Below are 19,549 nucleotides of genomic sequence, written 5' to 3'. Positions count from 1 at the left end.
CGCGATAGGTGTGACAGTTATTTATGATTTAATTGATAATATTTTTAGGTCATTAACTTTATTTAAAAGTTGTTACAATTTTTAAAACAATTTAAAAAAAAAAAAAAAGTTAGCCGAAGGTAGAAACGAACATAGATCGTCCGCGTGGCAAACGAGTTCGCTACAGGCTCAGCCATTTCGCAGTGCTGCTATAGTGTAAAATCGATCGGTATATGAGCTGCACTTAAAACTCTAGAGCCTTTTTTCTCGGAATCTTGTTGCTAGTGCGCTTTACAATTCTTCTGGATGGACACCCTTGAGGTATACTACTAACCTGCAAAGTCTCATCCCGAACTGAATTTCCGAGACCGTAAGGTCCCCTTGTAAGCAGGAACTGAACTGGTAAAACATAAATATAAATTACAGACTTACTAACACGCTCTGAAACACTAGCACGGGATAGAGGAGCTTAAATAATCAAAATCGAGTGATTTTAATTCACTTTACTTTTCTATTTCTCTGTTCTTTTAAGAAGGCTGACTCGACTCTAGTATTTGAAAACTTTTGAATGCCCTACCCCAATTCCATCTCATATCCCTCAGAGCAGCGTTTGACACCCGTTCTATCCGGATCAACCGCCATTCTTCACTCATTAGAATAGAATGAATAAAGTCGTATTAAACCATTCATGAAACTAATTGATATAAAATTTAAAACTCTGTCCTTCTTTATTTAAATAAATTAAATATAAAAGAATTTCGTTCGTGAATTTTTCTAATGCTATTATCATTAATCCCTTAAATTATTATTATTTAAGATGATGATACGTCATCGTTACTCGCCACACAAATTACAGTAAGAACATTGAGAGAAACGTGAAAAGAGTTAATTACACGGCTCTTCGCTTGCCTTTCGTCTTTTCTCGACGAATGACAACCCAGAACTCACCACGTGGAGGTGGCCGTGTGAGAGTTCCATCTAGAATTAGAATGCGTGTAACTCTGCACATGAACTTCACGTATAGAGTTTCACCCACCCTAATCCACACACTCGGAATGTTTATTAGGCCTACTCTTATAATACAAAACTCAAAAACTGCAATCTTCTCACTTTGATCCATAGGTCTAGCCAATTTATAGTGGGGCGTAATCTAATTTACAGTCAAAAGTACTGAATATATCCACAACCTTATTCATCTATAAAAGTCTACTAATCCACTCTTATAAAATTATGCTGCAAAACGTAGTTATATATATTCGTTACCTAAAAACCCGAAAGAAACTTTGATGATCGGTGGTCCGATATCTAAGTGTTCTACCGTCCGCTGTGTGACATTCTCACTACATTGTACAACTGCAATGAGGTGAGAATGTCAAACAGAGAAGACAAACCACGAAGCGGGAGACCACTGTATGATTTCCTGCTGCGTGATTTGTCTTCAATGCTGGTTTGTCCTTCGTTAAACTTTTTCATCGATCTGTTATATTGCTCGGTAAACATTCTGTAGTCTTCTGTGGATGTCCGACAACCTGCACCTTTCCTTCAAGAACTGGATGACGGCACGTTGCTTCTGCTCGGAATCTATTATTTACCTGCAATGAAGAGGGATTACTGTAGAGGGAGTATTACTCTACTAACGTGTATCTAGAACGACTTATGTCAATTAATAAAAAGGTTACTTTTGGTACAGCTTTCGTATTTCCATGGATATTTCAAATAATTTTGCATTACGACAACCCAAATTATTTGAGATCGGAAAAAAAATGATGCTGCAATCGAATTGTTGTCTATAGCCTGTACACAATTTATCAGCGACTGTGCAGAATGAATGTCCTACTTTCAGACGGGAGATCCTGTAATAAATTCGAAAAGTAGAATTAATGAGTGAATGGTGTAAATCACAGAAGTTTAAGTTCTATTTTTAAATTGAATCTTCCGGCGAATCCAAAAAGTAGAGTCATCGCATGATTGGCGAGAAATGCTGCTCCAATTCAATACATATGTTTGTTTTCTTGTATATAATTTGAAGAACGTGTGACTTTATCGACGAGGAGAAAACTCTGAGGATGGCTTAGAGACGAATGGTGGACAGTGAGTTAAGGTACAGCAAAAGCGTTATTTTCTTCCAACCTATCCTAATCTTTTTAATTTGATTGCCTTCATTCATCTTCGATCATGTAATGCCGTAATCCCATTGCCTTTCGCAGAATTCAACAAAACTAATTAATGAATAACTTAATATTTAAATTAATTTATTAAATTGATAAAAATATTCGAAATATAATTGCAAATTACCTTTACGATTTCAATCTTCCGATATTTTCAGATAGAACGATCTCATTGTTAATCGATTTTTATTAAATAATAATGATAAAACACATTATTATTCATTGTTTGAAATATATACAACGAAGAACTATTATTATGTATTTTTTAAAATTTAATTAATTAATTAAATTTTAAGTGGAATAAATTTGTATTTGGCACCCGGGCAAATATAAATCCTGATTGCATTGCACAAATGGTTCTAGATAATACTTAGGAATTACACTACCAAGATGAGTGATGCATCCCGTGTACAATATCACTTTCGAAATCCCCCTTTCGACCATACATACACGAACACAACATCACTGTAACACGAAGATATACAGCGTTTAACCTTTACTTCAATTCTCGCAATCATTCAGGTACACGTCAAGCGCCTCGTTCTTTATATTCGACAAAATGAAACAACTCGAACACTCGCTTCCCACAAATCCAACCTCTGGGTCCTCCTCTCGGGAAGTGGAAACGCCAATTTTAAAAATTAAAACGCTTTAAAGGGGGCTCTGGTAATCATAACTTGCATGGATTAAATGGTAATTTTTTTGTTTTATTTATTGAGGGCACAAAGAAAGGGTTGTTTTAATCTCACCCATCCTTGTTGTCTGAAGATCCATTATGAGGACTGCCGGACTGTATGGGTCTGGACTTGAGAATTGACACATCAGGTACAGTAATTTTCATGAATCTTCCTCCATTAAACTGTACACGCGATTGAAGAGTTCGGATGTACTTTGAAGTACAAGCACTTTTCTTTCTTTCTTTTCTAATCATTTCCAAGATGGATGTTAGGTAATTAGGTAGAGCAACCTATCATTAAGGGTAACTCGCAAAGTGCGTTTCTCTGAGTTACCATTCTTTTATGACACAACAAATCAGAAAAACTTAAAAAATATCTTTAATTTTGTACACCCGAACCCTACAATTAACGGACAGCCTTTTATATTTAAGTTAGGAAACAATTTCTTGACTTAATTCAATGAAATCTGCGTGGCCATTTTCAGCAGCGGCCGCCAACGAAGAAAAGTCGACGTCATTGGCCTTAAAAAGTAAATAACGACCCCTGCGGATGATTACCATCTTAACGTCATTTTTCTACTGAAAATTATTTCACATGAAAACTTATTTTTAATATTAAGCAATGCTTATCGTAAAATAATCAACAGATCATTTCCTTATTATGAATCATTTTCCTGAATTATCAGTTTTAAATCTTTCATATTTCCACTAATTTTATTTTGTCAGAAATAAAACATGTAATCCTCTTACATAAAATAATACAGTAGAACCTCTATTATCCGGACTAATTGGGGATGAAGGTAGTCCGGATAAGGAAAAATCCGGATAATCGAAACAAATACTTTAATTTGTCTTTTAAAGATAATACAACACGTTTTCTTTTCGATGACATATCGGTAATATTAAAAGTAAATACTGTATNTTCGGCATTAAATAACATAGAAAAAATAGTCTGAGGAAATACAGTGAGACATTGAAGTGAAAAGAAAGAAAAAAACAACTTAAATGAGAACTTTTTCTATCATTATGTTAACAACTTTCAAGGAGTTGTTGACAGTAATTGATAATAGAAATAATAAGTTAATAAACTATGAGAAGTGAAAATCTAACCTGAATCTGAGAATGCTATTTGTGATGAGAATGAATATTTAGTATTATTAAATTTTGTATTGTTGTTTGAATATTTAAAAGATAATTTTTCATCAAGTATGCAATAAATTAAAATTATTATGTAATCATTATTTTTTTAGGTAAAATTTAAGTGAATAAGTTAGTGTGTGAATAAACATTGGAAAAAATGAAGAAAATCAACTCTTTCAATGTTATAAAAAGTTTAATTGAACAAAATTCACATAAGTACTTTTGACAGTATATTTCTCAGGCAAGAAAGTTTTGACATAGAACACAAAAGATTTGAAACTACTTTGAATCTCCAAGAGATGGAATGCATGTTACGAATTTAAAAGAATAACATATATTTTTTAACATTCTTTTAAATGTTTAGAACAGAATAAGAACAACTTTTTAGATTTTAAATATATTAAATTTCTAATATAAGTCTTAAAACTATAAATTGTTAGTATTTCTAAAAACTTTTAATGATGATCTTAGAGAGTGAAACATAAATTTAAATTTTAATTTCTTTAATTGCAAATTAATAAAATTTCGTTGCTAATTTTAATATTATAATTTACAAAACGAAAGTTCGTTGAGTGGGGAAGTAGTCCTATATATATATATACGATCGTCTGGCACGGCGGAAGGATACTCAATCCGCACTAATTTACGAAAAATTAAAAATAAAAAAAAATACGTACAAAATTTGCAGATTTAATCTTAATCACGTAATTTTTATACGAAATAAGTAAAATAAATCAGGGATTTAACCGGAGTAGGCTTTAAAATAAATTAAATATCGGCGATTTATGTCGCGTATCGCGGAGTTACCATAGCAACAGTGGGTGTGAAGTTGTCAGGAAGAAGAATTCATTACAAGATGGAATACGCTATAGGTCGGGTGTTGTTTACGTGTGTTAAAATGACATTTTGATGGTAAAATATCGTAGTTATTTAATCCGTCTTAAGTTTAAACAATTCTAAATGACATAAATATCAATCATGGGCAATTGCTGTCACCGTGGAAGCAAGAAAAACGTCCATAAAGGTCGCGATTTGGTCGGTCCCGTCGACCGAGTGATCGACAACGAACCCGTCACTATCAATTCGTTATTGCAGACTCACGAGCACCCCAATCTTCGATTTCCGGATCCGATATTCGGTAGGAATGGACCAAATTTACCTCCAGTTCCGTCTGATACGGATTCGAGTTCCGGAGTCTGTATGAAAGTGTTTGTGGCCCTCTACGATTACGATGCAAGGACCGACGAGGATCTGAGTTTTAAGAAAGGTGAACACTTGGAGATATTAAACGATACTCAGGGAGATTGGTGGTTCGCTAGGTCCAAGTCTACCAAGCATGAAGGGTATATTCCGTCGAATTACGTGGCTAAACTCAAATCTATCGAAGCTGAATCGTAAGTCTGTTTGTCTGTTTGTGTGTTTTTTTTTTATATCCGTTACTTCATTATAATGTGTTACGCTGATTTATACTCTGATGCATCTTATGGGAGAGAGTAATTTTTTGCACTCGTCTAATTAAGATGCATCGTTTTAATTTAAAAATAAATTCAAATTTTCATCTATTAAGTGTGCAATGACACAATATTGCACATGCCAAAAAAACTCACTAGGTTACAAATTCTCTTTAATAACAAAATGATGTAAATATAATGCCGTAATGTTTTAAGCGCCAAAAGATATGTTATGGCTTGCGCGTGAATTCAACTTTGAAATACGGTTCTGCCGATGCCACGATATTCTTTTTTGTGGCAGAAAGAGTTGCATTTAGAATTTGTTTCTTCAATAAAATGAATTTAGAGAAATATGGCATTTACAATGTTACGGCATTGTACGCTTCATATTTTGATGATTAAGGGGGAATATCTAATATTATTTTGCGTTTGAGTTAAGTATATATGTTTAAAGTGCATATCGAGTAATAGTTACATTAATTTAGACCTTGTTTACTGTCAGAATGGCATTTTTGTAAATATAATGGCCATTTATAATGCATTCGATGCTTATGGTGCTTAATACGGTGTTAAAAAGTCGTAATTCATTATCAAAAAGAAAAATGTGTAGTAATATTTTTAAATTTATAATATTCCGTTACAGTTACATAATTGTAATGTCAAACAATTATACTGTGATGCATCTTATGGGAGAAATTCTAAAGAGAAATATTACGTCATTTTAATTTAAAAATCAATTCATATTTTCATATATTTGATGATTCAGGTTGGGAAATTTAATATTGATTTGTATTTGAGATAAATATATATGCTTAAAATACATATCAAGTAGTTATTTTATTTTAGACCTTATTTGCTGTCAGAATGTTGTTTTTGTAAATAAAATGGCCATTTATAATGCATCCAACAGCAAATAATGCTTAATACAGTGTTAAAAAGTCATAATTCATTATATAAAATATAAAAATAATGCTTAAAAATATGTGACAAAGTCCACTTCTTAATTTATTCTTAACTTTATTGATTATATACTATATATAAATCATATAAAGGAATGTTAATATGAATAAAAGCAATTTTTAATTCCAAACAAATTACAAAGTTACTTGTGTAAATTGGCTCTCCTTTGGTTCAGTTTTTCTAATTATAATACTAAAGTGGGTGGACAAATTATGAGATGAATGTTCATATTTAATTTAGATTATCGTAAGACTTTCATTATCTAAATTATCTTTAATTTTTGTCTAAATGCTTTTAAAAAAGTGGTTTTCGTTCAAATTGATATCCTCTTGTTTTTGATAGATTAATGTGTTGATAAATGATAAAAATGAAATGGATTTATTTATCGATAATGTAAACAGACCTTTTAAATTCTCATACTGTAGATCAGTAATACAATCTCCTTCGTGTATATGAAGTATAATAACTAAAATGAGAGTGTTTTGTGTTGTTCGAAAATTAATTTTGTACAGAACTATTGTACAAGAACTTTTGTACAATTTGCATAGCAACTATATGAAAATTATTTTATTACATAAATTTGTTTTTGAACTTCTGAATTCAGCTCTATTTTATAAAATAAGAAACACAAATTATGATTTAATAAAATTATTTGATATTTACAAGAATGATTAGAAAAACAAAATACATTTTTAGTTAATGAAGAAATTCAAATATTAAATTTTATTTATTTTTTTATCTCAATATTTCAAGTTGGTATATTATAGAAATGTTATGAATTTATTTGAATAATTTGAGATTTTTATAGATGTATTTTTTCATATCAATAAGTGTGAATAATAACTCTATTGATTCACTCTTGTCATATAAGAAATTGCACACACAACCTTTGTTTAAGAACACTCTAGATAAATTAATTCTAATCTTAATTTGAACTTGAACATTTTTAAAACAAAGCATCTCTGTAAATTCTAAAATAGATTTGCATGCATACATGTTCTTTGTAAATAATCTTATGTTTAAAATACAAAATGATTTTATTAAAATTAGTGGTTAAGATTAAATGCATTTTTTTGCAAGTGTAAACAGATTCTTTGTTTAATTATTAATTTATATTGAGGTATTTACGACATCTAAGATCGATGCTATACATCCATGGTTGGCAAACTGTGGCTCAAAAGCTGCAAGCAATTGTTCTAGCTCCTCACTGTAGCTCCCATATAGTCTATTTACATAACTTTTTATAAACTTAAACTTTATGTATATAATACTGTTCTAATAGAGAATGCAAATCTTGCATATTTTTGATAAGTGATATATGGCTCCTATTGGAACAAGGTTGGCTACACCTGCTATATATAGTATGTTCGTGCACATATGAATGTGTGTTCAGTTCTTTTATATCATTTTTTTACATGTAAAATGTTCAAATCAAATTTTTAATTTACATTATCATTAAAATGCTGCATCATCATTTGTATGCCATTCAATGCAGTTTTGTTTTTCAGTTTTCATTTTTTAATTGAGAATTAATGAAATCCATTTAATATGACTTTTCAGTTAAGTTTTATACTTTCTACTTGTTAAAAATTCCTGAAGTGAAAAATCTAATTCAAATTACTTTTCTCAGAGAAAAATTTTGTAGAAATTTCAAGTACTTTAGGTAATATTCCAATCTTTGGGGGATAGAAAGTAAAAGAGAAAATATATTTTTTTCTCTCACTTTCAAAGAATCAAACTCAAAGAATTACTTCCAAAATCTCTCAGTGAAGTGTATAACTTAATTTAAATCAATTTAAATTGTTTTATACTTCATTGAATTATCATAATTAAACAAAGTAAAAACTTTTTGTATCTTTTTCTTATTTTTGCAGTTTTTTTTATTACATCTTCAAAATTTATAGTATACAAAATCATATATTGAGATCTTGCACATTGCACACTTCTGCAGAAGGAAGAAAGATTCTCAAAACATAAATGAAAAGTGAGTCTTAACTTTATAAAATATGAATGTTAATTAAGGTTGATGCTGTGATTACAATGTGTTCAATGTTTTCAAATTGTAATATTATCTTATTTTCTATAGAAAAATCTGATATACACCACAAAATTAATTTAAAAGTTTGATAATGGATTATAAAAAAGTAGAGGAAAATGTCTAATCCAGTTCAAAATATAATCCCAGTTATTAAAGAAAAATAAAGACAGCTGCTAAATAATGGGCATGTTGCCTAGTAAGATGGCTATAATACAGCTAGATAAGTCAGCCAATGACATAGTCTGTTTCAAATGAAACATGCTATATCATTGGCTTGCTTATCGAGCTACATTAAAACAACATACTAGACAACACACCCAATAATTCAGATAGCTGATCTTTTGAGAAACCAACTCCAGGTTCTATCATCTGAGATTAACCAATGGCAACATTGGTTAAAGCATCATATATTTGATATTTCTTAATTGAATTAGACAATTAGAGTTTTTAGATCGGTTTCACAAAAATTAATGATTATAATCTATTACATTTTTCTATCTTCAAAATGTCTTACAAATAGAAAATAAGTATATTGATCGAAAAAACTTTTAGATTTTTCTGATTGTCTAGCAGATATAAATGAGAGATTTAAGAATTTTAGAAATGAATCAAAATTGAAAGTTTATAGTAACAATTCAAAATCACAATAATAATTTATCATATTCATTCTTGGTATTATTAATACTTTCTGATCAATATTCATTCTCAAACAAATTGATTTATATGATTTAATTTAATCTACTGAAGACTGTTTTTACAAGAATTAATTCAAAGTTTAAGTACTTGCATAAAATTTTCAAGAATTTATCAATTTTAAACTTGATCAAATGATTGAATTTTCAAATTTACAGGTGTTAACATGATCTAGCATTACCTTGCTTTTTATGCAACTCATCTTCATTTTGAAAATTTATTCTTTTTCTAATTAATTAAAACTGTTAGTCACACTTTACCACCTAAATAAATAAAAAATATTAAAGATATATTATCTGTTACACTGATTGCTGTATTAACCACTCATAAGTAGTTAGAATTCTTCTTCAGATATAAATTTATTCACTCAATAAAAATAGGAGCTATAAATTTAAAACAGTTAATAAATTCTATTGATTTTTGTTTGAAATATTTACATTTACATTTAGTTACACAAAATATAAAACTTGGGATATATAAGATTATAGTAATGCAATGCTTTGATTAAAAATAGTAAAATTTTCAAATACAAAAATTACTATGTTGAATTTGTAACTTTATATATTTAAAAACTACATGACCAGTTATAATAATTGAATATTCAGAGTCATAATATTCTGATGGTGAAACAAGAGTAATAATCTGTATATAAATAGAGGAAGAGGATGTTGTGATGGTAATGAACTCTCTTGGCATGTTAAGTGTTATTGGTTTAAATCCTATTTTAATTAAAATTGTTTCTTTGTTAGGGTTTTCTAAAATTATAAATTTAATTATTATATTCGTAACATAAAGCTATATAGCTGATTGTAGTATCAAATTTATGTAATTATTAACTAACTGAAAATTAATTGGAATATGTCATAGACTGATAATGTTGGTAACTGTTGTTATAACATGTTCGTATATAAATTATATAGTAATATAATATAGGCAGTATAATTGTAACCGGATAAATTGAATATTACTTGAATATAAACAGATATATTCTGAACTGTTCATGTCACTTTAACAAATTTTTGCTGACACATTTATTGATGTTCACGTAAAAATTTGTAAAATAATTGATAGTTTGGTTAATAAAAGCAGACATTTACTATTTTATCATTTTCATTATAATTTATTAAAAAAAAGTGGTTCAAATTTTCATTGAAGTGCTTTTATCTCTATTCATATTTTAAGTAAATTTAAATATTACTTTAACAGCAAACTTTTCAATTATGAGAAAAACTTGTTGATAGAAATTGGAAAATTGCTTTTATTGGTAATTTTTAAATATAGATGATATAATTTAGTCACTTTTAAGTATAGGGAAATAGGGAAAAAATTCTGATTTAACTATTACTTAAGAATCAATTCTAGAATTGTGAATTACTTCCAGAATGTGTGTATGCATGTATAAAAATGGCATTTCTATAGCAACAAAATTTTCAATTATTAGTGTTTGTTTAAAATAATTTATCAAATATTTATTTATACTTAATTAACATCTATATGCATTTATGTCATTATACGGAAATGTGAAACATTATCAAGAGACATTTCTCTAATGTCTTTATTAATATTGTGTTTAGTCCTTGACTTTCCTAAAGAATTGAACAAACTATGGTATATTTTTCAAAAGTTATAATCTACTTTTATACTAGTACTTTATGTATTATATCAATAGAAATATTTAACAGTAAAGATACATTTTCAAATATACTGTTTGTTCTGTATTAGTTTAATAATTAGTTATGAAATCTTCTAACACTTGAAAGGTAGTATAAGGCAGTATTAATGAAATCATTACTTTAATTAATTAAGAAAATTAAACTGTCTTTTCAGACATATTTTAAAGCTTACAAAATATTTACAATAGTTTTCATAATAGTTTTAATATTTTCCAAAAGTGGAATATAATCTAATTGATATTATAATCTATAGTTTATAAGTTTTAAATTTTTTATATCCACATGTTTTTTTTTCTTGTTAGTATTGTTTTTTAGTATTTTTTTTCTCCATTTGTTTTTTATCTTTTAAACATTTTATATACTGATGTGGAGAGGAAATCTGTTGTCACATGACATTTCCTAATTGTAAATAAAATAAATGAATAAACCAGGAAGATAAATATCATACTTTAATATAAAATAAAAGTGTCTTTATATCTTGCTCTTCACACTGGTCAGAAACACATGAAGTGAACTTTGTACTCCTGAGGGGTGGAAGGGACAAGATATGAAAACAATTTTATGTTCAAGCATTTCTTCTAAATTTGTAAATTTTTAATAATACAATCTAATTTAAAATGCAGTGTAACCATAATGTTAGAAAATGGTTTAGATTGATGGAAATGTTGTGTTAATGCATTATAGTTTTGCATGGTGCATTAAACACATGCATTTCTAATGAGAGAACACATTGAACATATTATTATATATTGTAATGTAATATTAAAAGTTCATTTTTTATTTATATTTGTGTGTGTTCTCAGACTTCATGACTATCCTCTTTTTGTATATTTGTATTGGTGATTAGGTAAAATAAAATGTTTAAAAAAATTATTTGTAGTTAATATTAATGAAATAAATTAATGCTCTATGAGGATTGATTGCAAAATTAAATTATTTCATTAATTTAATTTTGAATGATTAATGTAAATAAATATATAAGACTTTAATTTGTTTTCTTTGTGTGTTGGAGTTGAAATTATTAAAATTAGTTATGATTTTAATTAAGTAATTAAAATTTTATATTTTGGAGGCATAAGTTATTAAATATATTTAAATGTTAAATTACAATATCCAGCCTTTACCATTCATGGATATATAAAAGGCTTTATTTCTTGAGGGAGGTTCATATTACTGAGCAACACAATAACTCGCTTTTTATAGAAAGTTTAAGAATTACAGTTATTTTGTTCAATAATATATCATATTATTCATTATGTAATATAATCAATAATATAACATATAATCATAGTGATATCTTAGACTTATCAATGGCTGACATCATCTGAAGTTGCAAATACTGTTTTACTATTATAGAATGGCTTAAACATCCAAAACTCATAAAAATATGCATGTTAAAACAAATATTAAAAACAATTTGTCTTAATAAGAAGTAAACATTTTTGATAGTTTTTAAAATAAATTCATTCGGCATTAAATAACATAGAAAAAATAGTCTGAGGAAATACAGTGAGACATTGAAGTGAAAAGAAAGAAAAAAACAACTTAAATGAGAACTTTTTCTATCATTATGTTAACAACTTTCAAGGAGTTGTTGACAGTAATTGATAATAGAAATAATAAGTTAATAAACTATGAGAAGTGAAAATCTAACCTGAATCTGAGAATGCTATTTGTGATGAGAATGAATATTTAGTATTATTAAATTTTGTATTGTTGTTTGAATATTTAAAAGATAATTTTTCATCAAGTATGCAATAAATTAAAATTATTATGTAATCATTATTTTTTTAGGTAAAATTTAAGTGAATAAGTTAGTGTGTGAATAAACATTGGAAAAAATGAAGAAAATCAACTCTTTCAATGTTATAAAAAGTTTAATTGAACAAAATTCACATAAGTACTTTTGACAGTATATTTCTCAGGCAAGAAAGTTTTGACATAGAACACAAAAGATTTGAAACTACTTTGAATCTCCAAGAGATGGAATGCATGTTACGAATTTAAAAGAATAACATATATTTTTTAACATTCTTTTAAATGTTTAGAACAGAATAAGAACAACTTTTTAGATTTTAAATATATTAAATTTCTAATATAAGTCTTAAAACTATAAATTGTTAGTATTTCTAAAAACTTTTAATGATGATCTTAGAGAGTGAAACATAAATTTAAATTTTAAATATGTTGTTAAGATTTTATAAATTATTACTATTTTTAAAGACTTTTAATGATAATTACAGGAAATGAAATGCAAGAAGCTGAGTTATGTTATGTAAATCTTTAATTTCCACATTCCCCATGATAGTGAGGAGTGTTGAAGTACACAAAGGAGACTTAATTACAATTATTGTTTTTTAACAATTCTGAAAAGTGAAGTCCTGTAAGTCTGGAAGTAAACTAAACTCCATATTGCTGAAAGATGGTTGCATTTTCTTTATATTTTCTGTCTGGTTTTGGTGTGAAGGGCTTTGAGTTCTCTGTAAATAACATGTTTGGAATGTTTGAATATAGTATCTGAAACTGAATGATTTTATTTATAATTTATCATCATTTGTATGAAGAGGGAATGGTAATGTTTATAGTAAAAACTATTGGGATATATATTTAATACAATTACATTCACATAAAGTAAATATATTACATTCTTACATATCTATAATTTTTTTCAAGAACATCTCTAATTTCTCTACATAATTCAAAGATTTTTTCTATATTATATCTATATATAAAATTCTTACTAGTTTAGAATGTTAACAATTCTCTTTATATATATTTCCCAAAACATTCTCTTTTCATTTAGCAGCTTTAAATGTAGAGAAAATAAATTTCTACTTGAATAAATCATTATAATATAGGATTTAGTTCATGCTTTTGTCTTTATTCTCAATTTATTATTAACCTGTTTCTCATGCAGTGTAATTAGTTTACTGATATTTTTAATGATTAATAACTATTTTATATAACAAACATTTTGGCTTTTAAAGCCCATCTTCAGTTAAAAATACACAACATTCTCTACACTTTCATAGAGAATTGAAATACCTATAAAGTTAAAAGTTAAATTTTGTTTGTGTGTCAAGCAAATTTTAAATGAAGTTGTAACTTTACATAAATTAATATATATTATTATAATTTTAATCTATTTAACTTTAATGAAATACTACATATAATTAAGAGAATAAATTTAGATAAATATATAATTTTCCAGCAAATTACAGTTAATTATTTTGCTTAAAAATAAATAAGTAGATAATATATAAAGCATTATTGAAAAGAAATTTAAAATAGTCATTTTAATTGATTTAAATATAAAATGTGTGTATGTTTGGAAATGAAAGTTAGAATAACATTTTAAATTACTGTATGCAGAATTTTTTTTATCATTAAGTGACAAAAACTCTTTGAAACAAATAAAGAATGAATAAAACAATTTATTTGTTCCTATTCTTAAAAAGGTCCTACTTGAAGTTGTCAAGTCTTTTAATAACAATGTTTTCATTACACTAAGATTCGATTGTAATGATTCAATAGATTTGTTCTGTAGCATTTGTTTATACTTTTACTTTCTAATTATTTATGTTTGCTAATTTCTAGAATAGTTAAGAATATTTTCATAATGAATGGTATTCATTCTCCGTAGTTCTCAATATATCAAATATCTTTTTTCTTTCTTTTTCTTCTCTTTGAATTGATTATATATATCAAAAATCCAAAAATTTAGATTTAAACATTTATTTTGGTCATGACAATAACAAATTAGAAGTATTGCTACACATATTACATTTGTTGTGAAAGTTAAAAATAATACAAGATTTGCAGATTTGGACTATGCAGATATAATTTATATTTGTTGGAAAGGTTTCTACACTAGTAATGTCTTATGTATTTTGAAAGAATGATTGTTTATGGCCTTCTGTTATGTTACATGATAGATTTTGACACATACCAAGTATAAATTTGAAAAAAAAATATATGTATCTAGAAGATAATATAAACTTTAGTACTTCAAATTTGTTCTTTTTTGCACTACAAGATTATGATCACACAACTATTGACTTACATTTGTAGGTAAAAGTCTACAAAAGATTGACTCCTCTTAGGTTGATTTTTCATCTCAATACATAAATTTGTTGAAATATCTCTGGCATTTGTACAGTTAAAAATATAATTTATATAATGAATTTGAAGACTAAATATTATGTTGTCTTCAAGTCATAAATATTGTTTTTAGTAAATTTTTATCCTTATTTTTATGTTATACAAACTTTAGTCAGTTAAGCTTAAAGCTGAATGATAAGTCTGATTTGCTAAATTTTACTAGTTTTAAACTATGCCACTAATTTCTCAGCCACTTATCCTCAGCAGTAATGTAAACCACATACAACACCTTATTTTGCTAAGGAAAATGTTTAATAATCACAAATGTTCTCGCTTGTTATACAAGCCATCCTCAAGCATTATATTACAATGATATATTCTAACGATAGAATGTAACGTTTTCTTTGTCTATGTCACTAATTTATCACTAAAGATGATTAGGCCCACCAGTGGCCAAGTGGTTCTGTTCCCTGAACACTGGGAGTTTGGTTATGGGTTTGCGTTTCACCAGAGCAGACTAGCCTCGCAGAGTTTTCCAGATTTTCTCCATGTCTGTAATGACTGAATAGGGGCCAGTTACCCTTAAAAAGAACTCACAGAAGGCATCTCCCTAGGCACTTCCGTAACTTAATAAATAAACTAAGGATAATTGGTTCGTTACCTCTTAATTAATAATCAGTGAAATATAAATTATCCTATAACTTTGTCTATAGGGCATGGTTATATACTAGATTATCTTATCCTCAAAAAAGTTAATATTCCTGTGCAAGTTTTGCTTCTACAGCTTATACGTGAGGATTGCATAGTAAATTAAAAAATTACTAAGGCTAATAATGTGGCAATTCATGCTCACTTTCAGTAATTTTTTTTTATGATATAGATAAGTTATTAAGTCTAGCAATTTTGATTTATTGTTTGGAAATAGATTTTGTTTTGAATAAGATTTTTCTTCCACTTAAACTTAAAAATTTATATATGTTTATATTCTAGCAGAAATACAAATGGTAGCGTTATATTATTATAAATTTGATAATTTAGAAAGTTAATTATTTAACTTTCTAAATTATCAAATTTATAATAATATAATAATATAATTTAATTATTTAAATTAATTTTTAAACCTTATTATCAAATTGGTAATTTTTAACAGATTGAAAACCAAATGATTACAGCAGTAAATAGTTATGTTGTACTTAATTTAGTAATTATATAAACAATGATAAATTGAACATTAGTCAATTTGTCACTGTTTATATGGTTACAAATTATTCTTTTTTGAATGACCTTTAAACATTGGCCTTAAGTTGAAATAATTTGCCATAAGACCTATTATCTTGATTATTAATTGTAGAGATTATGAAGAAATACCAAAAATTTTTTTGTTACAATTAAATATAATTTTTATAATAATATGAAAATAATCATATGTACAATAGTAGCTTGACTTCATTTGAAATGATTTTGAATAATATCCAAAAAAGTTGCTTCTAAGAAGCTATAAAATATGTGAATTTTTAGATAAATATAAAGTTTTGAAGTGTCAAAATTCAGTTTTGAACTTCAAAATTACTTTTTAAATGCTTTAAGATAGGAAAACTTCTACTTTTTACTTCTAACATAAGATCATTAAATATAATTTTTTCTTGTAAGAACTGTTAATTATATATATTCAAGGTTCATATTATGATGCTGCATTAATTAATGCACACTAATGTCTGTGTAAATTAATATAATTATTACTTTTTTTAAATGATGCTTATTATTTTCATAAAATTGCTTATTAGAATTTTTTTTGTATAAATAATCAATTAGATAGTATATTTGAGATGCTTACATTATTTGAAGTAAAAATAATTAATAAAACAAATAATCCATGTTTTAAGTATGTTCAAATATACATTTTTCTGTTAGAATGAATTAGATTTTCTTATATTCTGAATTTACAAATGTATTTCAAGCAATGAAGTTTTTAAAACATACACAATAAAGTTTGTTTATTGTAATTATGGCTATTGTTAACAGTTGTTTAATGTTATCATAAGCATGTCCCAAACATAATAAGCAATTATAAGTCTACAAGTTACACATTTTTTAATTGTTTTAATGTCAAAGTCAATAAAACCAGGATTTCTACTAATTGTAGTGTTATGAAGAAAGCTCTAAATCCATACTACTTTGAAATATTTTGGCTGTAGGATTATCTTCTGGTGAGGTAATAATTATAGTTAGTTTTAATATATAAATCATAAATTTATTTCTCAGAAATGTTGCCAACAGAGTATTATAGGCCCCTGCTTAAGTGTTTTGTGCTACTGATGGAAACATCTTGTGGTAAAATAGTGAACTATGTAGTTACAAACAACAGAATTATGAGTGAGCTAACATGACAAATTTGGTGAATTTATCCTCTGGAATAAAGAAACACAATATTTGTAGCATAGTAGGATGTAATACTTCTTACAGTAATTCCACAGGGATAGTTTTTTTTTTTTTTTTTCTATTTTTTTCAAATGAAAAAAGACCCAGTTAGGAAGAAAGGCATAGATTAATGCTGTATGCAGGCTTTACTTTTATTTGCCTAAATTTTGATGGATATTTTATTTCCAATAAACAATAATGTCTGTCACTGTCTCTGACAATGGCATCTGGAGAACCATGGCATTTTTCGGCAACACACTCTTCATCGAGAAGATAATATCTGAAATTTTCTATCAGTATATTACACTTGGAGCTGCTGGAGATATGTGTTGGTTTGTTTCTATATATTTTTCTTGTTTCAGAAGATCTGGATAAGCCTTATTGCTTGTTTGTATTCTTCTTTTTTTAAAGTTGCTGGCTTATTCTTAGCTTGTGGTAAACTTGTTTTTGATTCCTGAAATAAAGAAGAAAGATGTGCTGCATGCTTGTGTCTATCAAGTCCGGCCCTGCGTGAGCAAAAGGCATTAATTATTTTCCATTGGTCATTAAGTTATGTTTGTTGATTATTTTATCAGTCCTGTTTATGTGCTGTTTATGACAACAAATCTTGCATGTACTTGTTTCCTTTTGCAATAGACATTAAAGAGATTTGAATTTTTGCATTCATATTTTTATTTTAAGCATAAAGCATACATTTTCATAACATTAAATTTTAATTATATTTTAAAAAATGATTAAAAAAGATGTAATATAGATGATTAACTTTCCTTTGGGCAATTTGTACTGGAATTTGTCAACTAGATTTATGTATTGTATGTGCATTTGTGGAATATATTTACCAAAAGTGGTAATTTTTGAATACTGTGAGTAACGTTATGAAAATGGCCTGTTTATTTTAATTTTTCCCTGCTCTAATGGATTTTCTACAAAAAATCATCCTCAAAAGTGACAGGAAATAAAATTTTCTTTAAAACTATGTTTATTACACCTATGTAAATAAATGTGTTTGTAACTATGTTTTTCAAATTTCCACCGCAAGAGAACGCTTTACTGTAGCGCCATCTGATTTAGGCATGAAGCATATATAAACAAGAGAGAGAAGACTTGCAGTTTTCAACTTGTATTTTGTAACAAAGAAAGAATAAAATCAATGAATAACCATTTTTTTGTCTCTAGTGCCAAAAGGTCCTGAACTTTGACTTCCTCTTTAGCAATAGATCCTTTGGGTTAAACTAGCTATATGCTCATTGACCTGTTTATTTGGTGGAAGTTATATACTTATATATTTATGCAGCTTGATTAGTCAGTTATTGTTACTATTACAGTCCCAAAATGATCACAATAAGTGGAGCCTACTATATATGAAGCATGCAATGCTATTTTTTTCTAAATACATTTTATTGAAGAATTGAATTCTGAATGCAATGTTTTCTGCCACAAAAGAGTATTGTAGCAATATTGGCAGTGTAAGAGTTTTGTGGCGATATTGGCTACATTTTGAAGATGAATTTATGAGAAAATATAACATTTAAAAAGCCCGAGTGCAAGTCTCATGGCTTTTGGCACATAACATGTTGTGGCTTATATTTACATCATTTTGATATTCCAGAGAATTTGTAAGTCAGTGAGTTTTTTACCATTTTATTGTAAAATTGAAATGAATTCATTCATTAGAAAAAATGGTTTTTTACCTCTCCTGAAAAGTTTCTTTTTTGGCATTTACAACATTATGCCATTGCACGCTTCATATATTTTTTTATAATCTGTTATTTAGATCATTATTTCAAAATGTGATTATGGAAATTTGTTCTGACATTGTGTTATATAAATCCTCAACATTTTCAGTGAATTTTAATGTATTTACTGAATTTTGGCACTAAAAAAAATTCTTCATTAGAAATAATGTACATAATATAATAATAATACCGTATTTACTCATGTATAAGATGATCTCGCATATAGGACAAGGTGTGACTTTAAAGATCAAAATAAAGAAAATTAGATTTATTAATACAATTCTAATTTTATTTCATTTAATCACAAATAAAATATCAAATGAATGTAAATGCACACATTGTCCTGCAAAAATTACTGGCATTTTAAACTTTAAGGAAAAATCTGGTAAAATCGATAACATAATTTGTTCATGTAAAGCTGGACAATCAGGAATCTTTTTTGTGAATTCTTAACAGTCAAATCCACTCTCCATTGAATCCACACTTATGAGTTTCCCTGAATTCTGATTTTCGAAT

The 19,549-nt window shown here is 27.3% G+C and overlaps 1 protein-coding gene and 1 long non-coding RNA gene across 4 annotated transcripts in view; one reads left to right on the top strand and one right to left on the bottom strand.

The window, feature by feature from the left end:
• Nucleotides 1-811: 811 nt before the first annotated feature.
• Nucleotides 812-2,394, bottom strand: LOC111630870. Of its 3 annotated transcripts, none has more exons than XR_002757608.1 (3): nucleotides 2,275-2,394; nucleotides 1,659-2,198; nucleotides 812-1,571 (listed from the first exon to the last, which is right to left on the bottom strand). It is a non-coding gene; the product is annotated as an uncharacterized LOC111630870 (long non-coding RNA). The 3 variants fall into 3 exon arrangements; XR_002757601.1 differs by having other exon boundaries at nucleotides 1,659-2,213; nucleotides 2,275-2,326; XR_002757615.1 differs by having other exon boundaries at nucleotides 1,659-2,177; nucleotides 2,275-2,317.
• Nucleotides 2,395-4,654: 2,260 nt separating this feature from the next.
• LOC111632370 (tyrosine-protein kinase Src42A-like) overlaps nucleotides 4,655-19,549 on the top strand; it is a 71,933-nt gene continuing 57,038 nt past the window's right edge. The window contains exon 1 of the mRNA XM_023376816.1: nucleotides 4,655-5,357. Within this exon, the coding sequence (XP_023232584.1) occupies nucleotides 4,942-5,357 (416 nt within the window). The 5' untranslated portion in view covers nucleotides 4,655-4,941. The remainder of the gene's footprint in view (nucleotides 5,358-19,549) is intronic.

The sequence above is a fragment of the Centruroides sculpturatus genome, unplaced genomic scaffold, assembly GCF_000671375.1.
Source record: "Centruroides sculpturatus isolate CEXI.00-Female unplaced genomic scaffold, Cexi_2.0 scaffold91, whole genome shotgun sequence".
Classification (NCBI taxonomy): Eukaryota; Metazoa; Arthropoda; class Arachnida; order Scorpiones; family Buthidae; genus Centruroides; species Centruroides sculpturatus.
The sequence above is the reverse complement of the archived record's forward strand: the minus strand, read 5'-3'. Positions and strand labels throughout refer to the sequence as shown.